The 16,093-nt window shown below is 41.8% G+C and overlaps 1 protein-coding gene across 1 annotated transcript in view; it reads left to right on the forward strand.

Moving 5' to 3' along the window:
• Positions 1-1,057: 1,057 nt before the first annotated feature.
• The window catches only part of Cdh26 (cadherin 26), a 33,963-nt gene continuing 18,927 nt past the window's right edge, over positions 1,058-16,093 (forward strand). Inside the window, 8 exon segments of the mRNA XM_020171755.2 lie at positions 1,058-1,069; positions 1,443-1,481; positions 1,484-1,609; positions 11,819-11,847; positions 11,849-11,911; positions 11,913-11,968; positions 13,703-13,863; positions 14,050-14,178. Of these exon segments, the coding sequence (XP_020027344.2) occupies positions 1,058-1,069; positions 1,443-1,481; positions 1,484-1,609; positions 11,819-11,847; positions 11,849-11,911; positions 11,913-11,968; positions 13,703-13,863; positions 14,050-14,178 (615 nt within the window).

Consider the following 16,093-nt stretch of genomic DNA (forward strand, 5'->3'; position numbering starts at 1 on the left):
AGGGCCTGCAGTCAGCCTCCCACACAGCTGTGAGTTTTAACTTCCCGCCATGTTGCCCTGTGACTCTCCACTTACTGTTGTTCTTTTGATCAATTCATTTTAGAAGTAAGTCACTAAAATAACTTACCTTTTTGTGGATAAAGAGAGGGATGAGGCTAGGCGCCAGCTTCACTTATAATTAATTAATAGGCAGTAGCTATAAATATTTATTATGAAAATCAGAGCAGAGGGTTAAATTCTATCTATGTTCTCTGACCTAATAAATATATGAGGCCAAGATCTCAATACGAGTTCATTTATCGCCCCCATCTCTCTCTCTCTCTCTCTCTCTCTCAACAGGGAAACTAGTACACAGAAAGGCATTAAAATCTTTGAGCCGGGTGTGGTGGTGCACACCTGTAATCCCAGCACTCAGGAAGATGAGGCAGAGGATTACGAGGCCGACCTGGGTTGCATAATGAGACCCTGACTCCAAAAAAACAGTTCTGCTCTTCTAGAGCCTTTTTAAAAATTGGCAGTTCCAGCTACATGGGCCCTGCATTCCCATATGACAGCAATCAGATGGGGCTTGAGTTATCAGAATGCCACAGTCTCCACCACTCCCTACTGATTCCCTCCTGCTGAAGTTGAGTATCAGTTGCTGTGCTTCACTGGCAAAGTCACAGGGTGATGGTGAGGTGCCAGAAGTTTTAAACTTGTCTCCTGGTGTTCATTTCACTACCTTCCTGGTACCAGTAGGCCTTTTATCTAGGTGCTGATTAAGTTCTCCTATAGCTGTGCCATTCTAAGATTCTTAGGGAAAAAACCTTTAAAATATTTTGCACTTTTCAATACTTATGAAATTTGTATTGTAAACAAGCAGAAGTTATAGAAAGTTTCCAAGGCTCGGTGGCAGAATGTGTACACTCCCAAGACTTGGAGGAACCAACATGATGGGGTTGTTGGAGAGATTAAACAGGGTAAGGCGAGTGGGCCTACAGTGGCCAGCTCAGTCTAAGAGCTTCCTAAATGTGAGTGGTGTGACCATTGTTTGTCTTTTCCCCAGAGGATAATCGAAATGAATAAGTTGGTAAGGGTTCTCCCAGCTATTTCTCTACAGAAGTAGGGACGGGAATCTGTACTAAAGAGCCAAGGCCCCAGCACGTGCATTGTTTTGGGATGTGGCCTGTGGCATTTCCCTGGCAGTGCTCATCCGTCCCTGAAGGCTGCTGAGTGTCCCATGCTAGGGGCGGGCATACCATCACACAGCTATTGCCATGCTGTCTCCTATATGTTCCAGCCCAGACTACATCTTCGCCCAGCTGCTTATTTGGTGCACATCTTCAGATGTGCGGTCGCCGGGTCTGGCTCCTTAAAGATCCTGGGATTCTGGCCCTGAAACGTGAAGATCACCATATTCCATTCTCGTGCTTTTTACTCTTTCCATTTTTTTCTCCTTCTAGCTGTTCAGTAATATGTCTGATGATATGTCATTAACGTATGACTGCGTTTAATCAGAGGACCTGGAGTAGACGAGTATCCAGAGATTGGTTTATTTTCTATAGATCATGACAGTGCAAAAATATACATTCACTGCCCTGTTGGTCAAGAAACAACACCATCTTTCATGGTATCTAAAAATTGATATATTCTTTTTTGACTGTTTTGTTAGTATATAATAGTTGTATGGAGTTTCATTGTGACATTTCCCTTTATGTGTACAATGTACCTCATCTCTTGTATTATTCTCCCTCTTCCCCCTCACCCTTCCTAAAATGAGTTCCACAGGTTTCAGTGTTCTTTATTTATATGTGTATAAAAATTTGATATACTTTAAGGTTGGGTTTATTTTGAAGCTGTTGCAGGACAACTGTATTTGGTAAGCGTTATTTATGCTGATTACCTGTCAGGTTCTGGAGACTGTGATAGACTCTAGAAGTTTGCATGGGACACAGGTTAATTTTGGAATCTTGATAGAGCTCTGGGCTTTGGCCTTGTGGTGATCCCTGCTGTCTGTGTGACTGCTATAGATCTTCATTTTATTGACCAGGATCCCAACAGGCTCAGGATGTCTGAAAGCATTTGGGGGTGGAACCACAAAATGGTCTGGTTTAGTTTCTGATGAGTGACATTTGAAATACAGAGACAAGCTAGAAACAGACCCTAGTACATGCCCAATAACTGGCAGGGAGGATTTGCAAAGCTGTCCGCAATGTCCTATTGTGAGGCCAGGTGTTAGGATTTCATCACTCTAACCCAAGGGCTCCTGGGAAGTTGAAATTCAGGTTCTGAACGAGGAGAGAAAATTATAAAGAAAAGAGCCCCAAGCCGACTATCATGTTACTCTCCTACCGCTCAGGTTCTTAAGTAGTCATGCTCTGTTTTGACGTCTGCGTCATGGTACCATGGGAGTGGGCTCCATTCTCAGGTCTGCGTAGCTGTTCTAAATCCCTAAGGAACATGCTTAACATCTGAGGACGGAAAGTTATAAAGATTTCTCTCCAGTGGCCTCGAAATACTTGTACACACAATAAGATGTGTGCCCTGAACTCACTGATAGACTCTGAGCTCTAATTTTTAAACAGGCAGACCTGCTCCCAGAACTCCACAAGACAGAGAGGTGACTCAGCCTTCTCTGTCCGTATAAACTCTTGCCTCCCCTCTCTGCAGGAGTTGCAGTGTTATTAAAAGAAGGAATATACAGTAATCATGAGATCAGGCTTCTCAGTCTTTAATGACCAGAGCACCTGGGGACCTTGGTGAACCGCAGATTCTGTTTCACTAGGTCGGGGTGGGTGAGGTTCTGCATTTCTGAGGAGCTCCCAGGCAGCGCCTGAGCTGCTGGTCCCTGGGTTTCTGTGGGCTGAGTAGGCAGGAGCCGGCACACGGTAATCACTGGCCTGAGTTGCGCAAGGATGGAACCCAACATCTATGCTCACCTGTGGTTGTCACTGGAAGAGTTTTCTGGAACTCAGGGTTGAGCTGGGCAAGTTTGACACATCACAGACAGGACCCAGGCACTGTTGAGCAAAAAGTGAAAATATGCCATTTTCCCAAAAGGGAAATGCACTGTATCCTGGTGGGGTCTGTTAGGTCAAGATGTCAAACACCGACGATCGGGCCTCCCAATCATCATTTGGCCAAATCCATGTTTTCTTTTCTCAAAGCACTGCTCATAGTTGTCCTTTATCATGGAGTTGGTAGTTATCTGGTTCCTGTCCCTGCATTTAACTGTCAGCTTCTATGAGGGAAGATACAGAGCAGAAATTCTGAACCTGGCTCACTCATCACCCTCGGAGCATTGCTCTGTTTATTTTCTCCCAATGCCCTCCTTAACTTTGGTGCTTGACTCTAGGTTGACAGTTGATCTCTTCCACTAGAACGCAAGTTCTAGGAGGGGAGAAGTCCCAAGGTCAAGAGCAGGGCTACCCATACAGTAGGTCTCTGCTAATTCTGTTGATGAGTGAGTGAGTGGGTGAGTGAGTGACCCACCTGGTATATGGATGACCCATGAAACGTGGATGCAGGGAGAATGCCCCGTGAGGATGGAGGCAGAGCCTGGGGGGATAAAAACATCCATAAGCCAAGGAGTAGCAAGGCTTGCTGGCAACCATGCAGCCAGGAGAGGCCCGGCCAGACTTTTCCTCACAGCCTTCAGAAGCTCACCCTGCCGACATGGATTTCAGTTCCAGCCTCCAGAGCTGTGAGGATAAATTTCCACTCTAATCACAAGAACAGCCCAGGGGTTTGCAGACTGGCTAGGATCACAGGAAACCACTGATTAGAGCCAGTGGCCATGTTTCATGGTATAAGCCAAGTGTCACAGAAGGGCGGCACAAATGGAGCATCCTAGCTGAACCATCTGCCTCTTACAAGAATGTTTGTGATTGGTTTTGGCAGACCATAAGGAAACGTGCTATTAAATGTTGTGTAAACCCAGGGAAGCCGTAGGGAGACATTCTAGGGGATCCCGAGGGGTCTCTAAAAGGAGGCAAAGGTTTCGAAGCTTTGGGCTTGGAAGGTGGCAGGGAGGCTAACTTGTTAATTCTATTAACCTGTAAGAATGCTGGAATGCCAGTTGAGAATTGCGGTAAAATTTAAGAAAGAGTTGGAAAGGAAAAATGTCTGCCTATTTGGCCTTTGCAGGAATCTTATCTACTTATTAAATATGCTCAATTTCCTAGGATACAAATACAGCTCGAACCCATCCTTTATAGTCTTCCAAATAATTATTTATTGATCTTTATCCCCAGTCATCTTTGTCCACTTCTAACCCATGCGTATAAGCGATTTTGTATTGTGCACTCGGCACTTAGGACTCTCCCATTGCTCATTTGTGTGTCAGATCCTGTGCGTGTAATTTCAAATGGCCATATGGCAATCCATCATGTTAATCACCATGGTTTGTTTATCCAAGGGTATAAATCTTAAGGCTCTAACGAAAAGTTGAGAATCCTTTCCAAGTGCAGAAAATATCTGTGCTATTTCCTTCCTCCACTGTGACTCTGCATCTCCCAGAAATTCTTAGCATCTTGCCAGTGAATAAACAACACTCACACTTCTCAGGCATCTTGCAGAACTGAAGGTCTCAGATGTAGCTTTTAGGATAATAAATGGAATATAAAATAATAAACATAAAACAAACATGTGGTTCTTGTTTTAAGTGGGAGGATTACAGTTGGCCCAGTTTGAGAGCCAGAAGTCAGGGTGATTAAGGAGCAAAGAGCTGCCAGCATGGGCATGAATTATGGAGAAGCACTGAGCAATGGTGTGGGAGAGAGCCAGTTTGCTTGCAAAAACTTAAAAAATGTATGCTAGAGTCCCTGAAGCCGGCTAGCTCAGGAGTGGAAGCCCTGCAGCACCCTTTAGCCTCTCTGGGAGGGGAGGAGCCGACCTGGAGACAATGTGGACTGGCCACCCTGGGAGGCTCCTGCCTGCCCTCTGGGAAGCCCTGCTGGGAGAGCAAGCCCCTGGAGCAGGCTCTGCAAACCTGAACTCTGATCTGCTTACTCTGCCCCTGCCAGGGCCAAGTGGCCACTCAGCCTGGCTCCGATGCACAGCAGATGACTGGGTGCCCCCCTAGGGTTTCTGCAGGGGGCAAAGGAGCTGGATTGTCCATGCTAAACTTTAAGAACCTGTTTTCCTCGGTGCCCCCCAGCAGGATGCTGGTCCTGCAACCAAAGGACCCTGGAGCATCCAAGTTCCCATTGTGGAGCCACCCTCTGCTCTGAGCACTCTTCAGTATGGCAGCTCTGACCCACAGCTGGCTCTTTCTCTAGTCTTTCAGCCTTCAACAACTAAACTCATGGTGTATCCTAGAGCCACGAGAGACAAGGTAGATTAGACTTCCCTTAATATATATGTCTGTGTATATTTAGTACCCACAGTTTTGATCAAGCACAATCAAAAACTAGTACCAGTAGATTTAAAAAATTGAAAGAAAATTTGAAAATAAATTTTTTTATTGTTTTATTATTCATATGTGCATAAAAGGCTTGGGTCATTTCTCCCCCCTGCCCCCACCCCCTCCTTTACCACTCACTCCACCCCCTCTCTTACCCCCCCAGCCCCCTCAATACTCGGCAGAAACTATTTTGCCCTTATCTTTAATTTTGTTGTAGAGAGAGTATAAGCAATAATAGGAAGGAACAAGGGGTTTTGCTGGTTGAGATAAGGATAGCTATACAGGGAGTTGACTCACATTGATTTCCTGTGCGTGGGTGTTACCTTCTAGGTTAATTCTTTTTGATCTAACCTTTTCTCTAGTTCCTGGTCCCCTTCTATTGGCCTCAGTTGCTTTTAAGGTATCTGCTTTAGTTTCTCTGCGTTAAGGGCAACAAATGCTAGCTAGTTTTTTAGGTGTCTTACCTATCCTCACCCCTTCCTTGTGTGCTCTCGCTTTTATCCTGTGCTCATAGTCCAATCCCCTTGTTGTGTTTGCCCTTGATCTAATGTCCACATATGAGGGAGAACAAACGATTTTTGGTCTTTTGAGCCAGGCTAACCTCACTCAGAATGATGTTCTCCAATTCCATCCATTTACCAGCGAATGATAACATTTCGTTCTTCTTCATGGCTGCATAAAATTCCATTGTGTATAGATACCACATTTTCTTAATCCATTCGTCAGTGGTGGGGCATCTTGGCTGTTTCCATGACTTGGCTATTGTGAATAGTGCCGCAATAAACATGGGTGTGCAGGTGCCTCTGGAGTAAGCTGTGTCACAGTCTTTTGGGTATATCCCCAAGAGTGGTATTGCTGGATCAAATGGTAGATCTATGTTTAGATTTTTAAGTAGCCTCCAAATTTTTTTCCAGAGTGGTTGTACTAGTTTACATTCCCACCAGCAGTGTAAGAGGGTTCCTTTTTCCCCACATCCTCGCCAACACCTGTTGTTGGTGGTGTTGCTGATGATGGCTATTCTAACAGGGGTGAGGTGGAATCTTAGTGTGGTTTTAATTTGCATTTCCTTTATTGCTAGAGATGGTGAGCATTTTTTTCATGTGTTTTTTGGCTATTTGAATTTCTTCTTTTGAGAAAGTTCTGTTTAGTTCACTTGCCCATTTCTTTATTGGTTCATTAGTTTTGGGAGAATTTAGTTTTTTAAGTTCCCTATATATTCTGGTTATCAGTCCTTTGTCTGATGTGTAGCTGGCAAATATTTTCTCCCACTCTGTGGGTGTTCTCTTCAGTTTAGAGACCATTTCTTTTGATGAACAGAAGCTTTTTAGTTTTATGAGGTCCCATTTATCTATGCTATCTCTTAGTTGCTGTGCTGCTGGGGTTCCATTGAGAAAGTTCTTACCTATACCTACTAACTCCAGAGTATTTCCTACTCTTTCCTATATCAACTTTAGAGTTTGTGATCTGATATTAAGATCCTTGATCCATTTTGAGTTAATCTTGGTATAGGGTGATATACATGGATCTAGTTTCAGTTTTTTGCAGACTGCTAACCAGTTTTCCCAGCAGTTTTTGTTGAAGAGGCTGCTTTTTCTCCATTGTATATTTTTAGCTCCTTTGTCAAAGACAAGTTGGTTATAGTTGTATGGCTTCATATCTGGGTCCTCTATTCTGCTCCACTGGCCTTCATGTCTGTTTTTGTGCCAGTACCATGCTGTTTTTATTGTTATTGCTTTGTAATATAGTTTGAAGTCGGGTATTGTGATACCTCCAGCATTGTTCTTTTGACTGAGTATTGCCTTGGCTATTCGTGGCTTCCTATGTTTCCATATAAATTTTACGGTAGATTTTTTGATCTCTTTAATGAATGTCATTGGGATTTTGATGGGAATTGCATTAAACATGTAGATTACTTTTGGGAGTATAGACATTTTTACTATGTTGATTCTACCAATCCATGAGCATGGGAGATCTCTCCACTTTCTATAGTCTTCCTCAATCTCTTTCTTCAGAAGTGTATAGTTTTCCTTGTAGAGGTCGTTCACATCCTTTGTTAGGTTTACACCTAACAAAACACATATGTGTACACAATGTATACAAACATATATGTGTGTATAACCCTCTTTTTATTTTATAAGTTAAGATGGAAAATTAGTACAAGGGTGTAGCTCAAGTGGTAGAGCACCTGCCTAGCAAGTGCAAGGCCCTGAGTTCAACCACTGCTCCCCCCGCCCCAGCCCTGCAAAAAAACAAAGACAAACATTTCATGAATGAACTTTACATTTTACAGTAGTTTAATATTTGCAGGAAAGTGCAGAAAGCTTCCACAGCACCCCGTCCCCAGTTTCTCCTGTCACTAGCTTCTTGCAGTGGTATGGAGTGTTTGTTAGAATCAATGAGCCAATGTTTGACATTACTTATAACTAAGCCCATGGCTTACCTTAGGGGTCATGCCTGGTGTTACCCATTCTATGTGCTTAGATAAATGTCTCACCATCCCAGTACCATACAGAATGGCTTCGCTGCCCTAAAAGTCCTCTGTACTCTACCTGTGCATCCCTGCCTCCCTGGCAACCTCGGCCTTTTTGCTGTGTCCACAGTTGTGCCTTTTCCAGTGTCACAGAGGTGGAGTCCTGCACTGCACAGCCTCTCAGACTGGCTTCTTACACTTAGCAACATACGTTTTAGGCTGCCCAGTGTCCTTTTGCCTCTGTTTGACACTAGCATATCACACGTCACGATTTAGACATTCACCTCCAGGAGGACTTCTTGTTGCTTCCATGTTTTGACAGTCATGAAAGCGGCTGCTGTGCACACGCATCTGGAGGTTTTGTGTGTATAGACATTTTCAACTCATTTGGGAGGGCGATTGCTGGATTGTGTGGGAAGGGCACTAAGTTTTGTTTAGTGGGAAGGGAATGTGGGCTACTTCCAAGATCCCACAATGAGAGAGAGAGAGAGAGAGAGAGAGAGAGAGAGAGAGAAAGTGTTTTTAGAAGTAAAATTGATAAAGACTTCTTGTAAAATTTTAAGAAGCACTAAAGTCTATGAAATAGTCATTAAAAAATCTTTCCTCACCCGGACTCTGCTCTCTGGTCTCATTCCATAGAGAGACGACAAAAATTATGGAGAAACTACAGCATTCATTCCTCACTTAATATGATTGTGATTAATATAATATGATTATTTATATAATATTATATATAATATTAGGTTCTCAGGCTTTTTGCCTGGGCCAGCCTTGAACCATGCTTCTCCTACCTACACCTCCCAAGTACCTGGGATTACAGGCATGAGCCACCTTGACCAGTCTAGAGTTGTTAGAGTTTTAAATTATCTCTTGAAACCTTAACTACATTACTTTTTCCACATTTTGGGCATATCTTACTTTCTTAAAATTTATTTTTAAAATTTGCATACAGTAAAATTTACACCTTTAGTTATCTAATTCTATGAGTTTTGACAAATGCACAAATGACCACCAAGGTCAAATACAGAACTGTCTGGCATACCCACACCCATATTTTTACACTGCCCCTTGATTATTAAACTCTGCCTGCAGCCCACACGTCTCCCATCTCTACCCGTTTACCTTGTTTGGAATGTCACAGAGATGGAATCTCTTCAAGTCTGGACTTTTCACCAGTGCACCCGGCATTCACCCTTGCTTTTGTGAGCACTGAGGTCTGTCCCGTCTTGTTCTGAGTGGAGTTCCATTTGCTGAGCATACCACGGTTTCTCAACTCACGAGTCAGAGGGCTCGTGATTCTTGTCAATTTTTGGTGCCCAAGAACCATGTTATAAACAGACAGATTTTTGTGTGAACATCAGTTTTCAGTGACAATCCTAACAATGGCTTTGTTGAATCCTAAGATACATATTTGTCTAGTTTTAAAGATATTTCTAAACTATTTTTAGAGTGAATGAACTATTTTGCATTCTTACTAGAAATGTGCTAAAATTCCAGTGATCTGAGTCTTTGTCAGTGTTTGGTATGGCCAGTTATTTTTTTTTTCAGTTTTGCATCCTAATAGGTGTGTAAAAGCATCTCACTGCTGTTCTAATTTGGATTTCCCTAGTGACACATGATCAGTTATTTGGCTTTTGTATATCTTCTTTGAGGAAATATTGTTCCAATCCTTTGCCATTTTCAAATTATTTTGTTTGTTTTCTTTTCCTTGAGTTTTGAATACAGATCCCCGTGTAAGCATATAAATATTTTCTCTTAGCCTATGGCTTTGTCTTTTCATTCTTTTAATAATACTTTACACAGAATAAAAGTTTTAAGTTTTGACTTATCAATTCTTTTCTTTTAGATTATGGTCCTGGTATTTTATCTTATGTGTGGTTATGAAGATTTTATCTCATATTTTTTTGCTAGTTTTATGCTTACATTTCAGTCTGATTCAATTTATTTTTTGCCTAAATGTAAGATGTAGGTTGTTTTTATTTATTTGTAGTTTTTGCACATGGACATCCAATTGTTCTAACACTATTGGTTGAAAAGGCTACTGTTCTCCACTGAAAGGTCTTTTCATCTTTCTCAAAAATCAATTAACCAATTTGTGTGGCCTATTTCTGCACTTGTCATTCTGTTCCTACAATGCATGTGTCTTTCACCAATTCCACTCTCTTTGAATCCCTGTGTCCTTGTAATACATTTTGAAATCACATAGTATGACATCACTAACTTTGTTTTCCTTTCTCAAAATTATTCCATCCACTCAAGTCTCTTTGCCTTTCCACATAAAGTTTGAGGTCAGTTTGTTGTTATCCCCCAAAATGTCTGCTAGTCTTTTGTCTGGGCTTGCACTGAATTTATATGTCAATGTGGGAAGAACTGTCACCTTCGCAACACCAAATCTTATAATGCAGGCTGTCTTTCCATTCAACTGGGTCTTTTTTTTATTTTGTGTATTAATGTTTTACAGTTTTTAGTAAACATCTGCACATATTTTAGCTTTGTAAGTGGTACTGGTCTTAGAACTTCAATTTCCAGTCATTCATTGCTGGCTCATACAAACATAATTGACTTTTCTATATTAAATTTGTTTCTTTCCTCTTTTTTGTTATCGTATTATTGTTGTACTGGGGGTGCCTTGTGACACTTACAAACGTTCTTACAATCATAGTTGAATTTGCCCCTCCATCATTCTCCTTTATGTTTATAATAACTTTGTGTCTTGTTTAATTGCTCACATTGATTTTCAAATGTTGATTTTGTGTTACATGTTCTGGAAAACCCCATTTGTCATGATGTACTAACCATTTTATATATTGCTACTTACTAGCATTTTGTTGAGGATTTTTGAGTCTAGATTTATGATGGATAACTGTTCTTGGCTTTCTTCTTTTTTCTGGCTTAGCTTTTGGGTAACGTTAGTTTCATATTATAAGTTGGGATATTTTCCTTCCTTTTTTATTTCTGGAAGAGATCATGTTGGATCTGTTACTTCTTCCTCTAGATTTTGCTAGAATTTTGAAGAACTAATTCCACTTCTTTAATAGATGCAGCGCCATTTGGGTCATCTATTTCTTCTTGAGAAAGTTGTGGTAGTTTTTTTCTCTCAAGAGTTTGGCCCATTTCGCTGAAGTTCTTAAATACCCCAGCGTGGACTGTTCCTGCTGTTTCTTTCCTATGTCTGTAGGAATATCCCTTCTTTCATGCCTGATACTGAAAATCTCCCCCACCACTTCTCTCTCTCCCTGCCATCTTCCCCCTTATCAGTCTTTCAAGAGATTGTCTGTTTTGTTCATTTCAAAGGATCAACTTCCAGTTCCATGACTTCATTGCTTTGCTGATTACTTTTTCTTCATTTTATGTCCTTATTTCTTTCTTTCAGTTTGTTTTGTGTTTAATTTACTTCCTTGTTAAAGTTTTCTCAAGATAGAAGTTTAGATTATTGATCTGAGGCCTTGGGGAAGGAAGGACTTTTCAGTGGTGTGTTTTAGAATGCCTGACCACATGTAACAATAAGGGCGGTGGCCCTCTAAGAACCTGACCTGTGGCAATGGCAATGGCTGTGCTGGTTCTTCTGACGATTCACTCTCCCAAAGCCATTCAGTGCCTGCGATCTGGGAGGGTTCACCAATATTCTTTAGTGTCTTCATTTCTTATGACAGTACCACTAGGTTGTAGAACCCTACAAAGCTCATGAGCAACCTGCCTGTTTGCCCAGGTGGAGAAGTCACTATGTGAACCTAACAGGAGCTGATGAATGTTTCCAGGTCAGAGCATTGATTTGTTCTACATGTTTAGTTAGCACCTAGCCTATGCCATTGTGATGCTTGGTCCCCAGGGTTACACAGTACCTGACAGGGATGTCATTCCTGCCCTGGGGAGACAGTGCTAAACGCACAATTGTGTTAACACTTATCTGGTTAGTGTCACAAGTATATGAGGCTGCAATATTGATACAGTTCTCTACTTCGTAGGTTTATTTTGATGTTGTGGATCACATGACGGAAAATTGTGGATGATTCTTTGATTTTCAACATTAGGATCAATGATGTGAGTGACCACACACCCGTTTCCCAAGAGGGAATTTAACATCAGTGTGAAAGAGAACCAAGAAGCAGGCAAGTGCAGCCAGGGCCAAGGGCCTTCCTCCCCTCCCAAGTCTGCTGCATAAACATGGGCCTCTTGGCCTACTCAGGGAGACATTGTACTGTTCACATCTTAAAGGTCGCAGGCCCTGGATCAGAGTGAATGCTTTATGGTCTGTAATCCTCATTTTGTATGGGCAATGGGATGGTGTGGAAATCATGCCTGTCGGCAGAACTGGTGTGCAAATGCCTATCTAACAACAAAGCCACATGCAGCGAGGAGAGAGACAGGGCTGGGAGGGAGGTCCTGAATATCTTTGCAAATTTCTCCTCTGCAGAAGGGCAGTAAGGTGCCATCTGAAGTCTGGGAGTTAAAGCCATGACAAATCTTTAAGGCTAAGCTATGCTTACCAGCAAATGGACCTATTTTATTAATAAAAAAGCATTATTTATTTTGTGTGTGAAATTGTCCTCAGGAAATTTGGAAAATTCCAAGAAATGAAAAGATGGAAGTAGGAAGCACCTCTGATACACCAATCAGATGAGTGCTATAAAGTTTAGCTTACATTCTTTCAATAACTTTCTTGCATTTTCTGTGTGTCTGTACACAATTTGCATGACATATTTGCATATTTTTATATATAAGTACAAATGCATATTCATACATACATAAATTTCTCCTGTCTGACAGTACAAATGTATACGTGCTTATATTAATATTTAAATATTTGCCGATGCTGGGTGCTTTTTTATATGTGTGAGCTCAGAGGTCCCTCTTTTAGCAATGCTGTTTTACTGTTTGAAACCCAACAATATTCTCTGGTTGCATCTTGTTGTACAATGTCTATTTTTAGGGATAAACTTTCGGTATTTAACCAGTCCCCTATTGTTGAGCATCTAGGTTTTGTTGCCTCTTTTTGGTTGTTTTTGTTAAACACATTTCAGTGAACATATCTGAGCTACATCTGAGTCCCCAAATACCTCATTATTCACTTGGCATGAAGTCGGGAAGGGAGACTTCAGACGGCCCAGAGAGCCTTGGGTGCTATAGCACTGGCCGCCAGCCGGGGTGCCCAGTGTACTGCTCATATTTGGTTAGTACGTGCTTGAGCATTTTATTTCATTTTTTGTTTTTTGGCAGCACCGGGGTTTGAACTCCGGGCCTCACGCTTGCTAGGCAGGTGCTCTCACCCCTTGAGCCACTCCGCCAACCTGTGCTTGAGCATTTTGAGATGTTTCTTAGCCATTTCTATTTTTTCTCAGTTGCTTGCTCTTGTCTTGTGTCAGTTTTTCTGCTTGTGTTTGTCATTTTTCTTTTAGATCTATGTTCTATGTTCAGGGCATCTATCTGCTGTTTATATTCCAAATGTGTTTTCTAGTTTATCATTTCCTTTTAAATTTTGTCTCTGGGTTTTTTTTTTTTTTTGTCCTACATTTAAAAATGTAATCTGAGCTGTCAATTTGTCCTTTGAATCTTCAGCATTGACAATCGTGAGAAGAAAGCTCTTTTAGCTTCATAGCTATTTAAAAATTGTTATTTTGCCTGGTTATCTATGGTCTGATTTTTTTTTTTTCAGTGCTGAGGATTGACTTCAGGGATTCATGCATGCTAGGCCAGGGCTTTATCACTGGGCTATATCCCCAGCGCCTTTGTTATTTTTTTAAATAGTTCATTCATTCTGGGATGTGGCCCAAGGTCAGTTAGCCAAAGACCTGTTGTCTTCCTGCCTTGAACCAATGATAACATTTTTAAAAACTTCTTCCTAGGTCTAGCTATTTTTCAGATGCTGACATTTGATTATGATGAAGAGAACACTCCAAACTCCCAAGTTCTTTATTTCCTCATTTCTCAAACACCATTATTGAAGGAAAGTGACTTCTGGGTTGATCAGATGAGTGGAGAAATCCTACTTTCAGGATGCTTAGACTATAAGGTTACATAGGTTTTTTTATTTTAAAAAATTGAAGTGTGTCGCTTATCTCTGAGCCCCAGCCTTGGGGTCCGCGTTTGTAGTAGGGAGCCTAGCTTTGCTACCAAAATTGTTAAAAGAAGTATTTCTTTATTAATATTTCTCTTTCCTCTGCTTGCAGCCGATATCCTCCCTTTTCCTTGCCACTAGACTGGTTCTTGGTTTTCACTCCTGACCGGAGCCAGGGATTGTGCGGAGCCCTCATTGTCATCCACGGCCACAGGTAATGTCCACGTGCAAGGGGATGACAACTACATACGAATGTTCACTCAGGATGATGTAAGGCACTGGCGCTGCCTGAATTCTGAGTCCCTACCACTGACGCTCAGCTTTGCTGGGGTGTCCCCAAGCAAAGGACCTTAAGCTAGAACCAGGAAATATAACCATAGTGTAGAGAATCACTTATACTAGTCACACTTTTGGGAGTTTATGCCAGAAAGGTGCTCTGAAAACTGACATGCAGGCTTCATCTTAATTCTTGACACTCACATTTCTATTTTAGAGATGAAGCAACCGAGGCCTGGGGAAGATAGAGGACCCCAGGTAACTTGAACTCAGGGCTCTTGACTCTACACTGTAGACACTTGGGGTTAGAACATTCTTTGCTATGGGATGCCCAGTGTGTTCACCAGCAACCTTGGCCATGCTAGATGCCTCCCAGTTGTGACAACCCCAAATGTCTCCAGATGTTATCAAATGTTCCCTGGGGGCATTTCTCTGGCTGAGAAGTTTAGACCTGCGGTTTTCACACTGTGGCCTGGATGGAGAAGGCCTTGCTTCCTCAGTTCCCCTGGATGCCTTAAAAAGGCCCAGAAACCTCCATATGCAGGGCATGGTGGTGCAGACCTGTGGTCCCAGCACTTAGGAAGTTGAAGCAAGAGGATTGGGAGCTCAAGGCCAGCCAGGGTTGCATAGTGAGAGCTTGTCTCAAGAGACAAAAAACAAAACAGAACAAAAAAGGAAAAAGGTGATTTGGAGGTATCCCACCACTTGAGGTGTGCAAGATTGCAAAGAGACAAAATAAGGGCTACTCAGAATCTGTTTCCCTTTTTTTTTTTTTTAGAAATACTAGAGGTATTCATGAGTCACACCCCCAGTCCTTTCTGGCATTAGTTATTTTCCGGACAGGGTCTTGCCTTTTTGCCTGGGGCCGTGAACCTCCTACCTATGCCTCCCACATATCTGGGATTATAGAAGTACGACCCCATGCCCAGTTTATTTGTTGAGGTGGGGGGAGGTCTCTGTTAATGTTTTGCTTGGGCTGACCTCAAACCACCATCCTAGAGATACACACCTCACAAAGTTAGCTGGGATTGCAGGGGTGATTCACCATGCTTGGACTCCTAATTTGGAATTTCTACCATTCCCATTCATATTTTTAAGAAGTGAATATCCATGACATGCTTCTCTCTCTGGCTTCTCTTGATAACCCAATCACAAGCTCACATCCTTCCCCGGCTTCTAGGCCCCCTGTTCTTCCTTTTTCACAGTGCTCTATTTAATTAATTTGTTCACTTTCTCCATTGTCTGAACTCCCCCCTCCCCATACACTCAACCATCAGCTTTGCTGGGACCTAAAACAGAGCTGGCTCATAGAACCTACTATTGCATAACTGATGCATGCAAATGTTTTTTTAAAGTTGTCATTAAAATTTTAATTATATAAACCAAAGTGAAATGACTTCAAATGAAAGCATCTTACCAAAAAAGTATATAAAAAAACTGCAAAATAATATTACAATTGAACCTTGCCTCGCAATCCTTCCCTGGTTAAGAAAAAAGCTGTGCTCTTGAAAGTAAGCCTGGAGAAAATATCCTGCTACTTTGATGGCGTTGTCGAGAGACACTATCTCCAAAAATGCTGAATAACGAGCTATTTCAAAGATCCACATGTGCTCGAAGATGATGACTTTGATCTGAGTAACCACAAGTGCCATATTATTTCAGGAGAAGTGCTAGGATTTTTATACTGAGATGTATATTATTATTTAAAAAATTCTCAGCTAAATGGTACATTGAATCGGGTTGCAGAGTACTTTTGAAAGTATTCACCTGTGGGAATCAAATCACAGGCAGAAAGGCCACGATGGTGCTCATTTATTGATTCTTCTACAGACAAGAGTTTCAAAAAAGCCATAAGGTCAGGTTCAAGAGCAGGGCCTTGTGCTAAGCACCTGTTTTCTTTCTCGCCTTC

The sequence above is a fragment of the Castor canadensis genome, chromosome 5 (assembly GCF_047511655.1).
Source record: "Castor canadensis chromosome 5, mCasCan1.hap1v2, whole genome shotgun sequence".
Classification (NCBI taxonomy): Eukaryota; Metazoa; Chordata; class Mammalia; order Rodentia; family Castoridae; genus Castor; species Castor canadensis.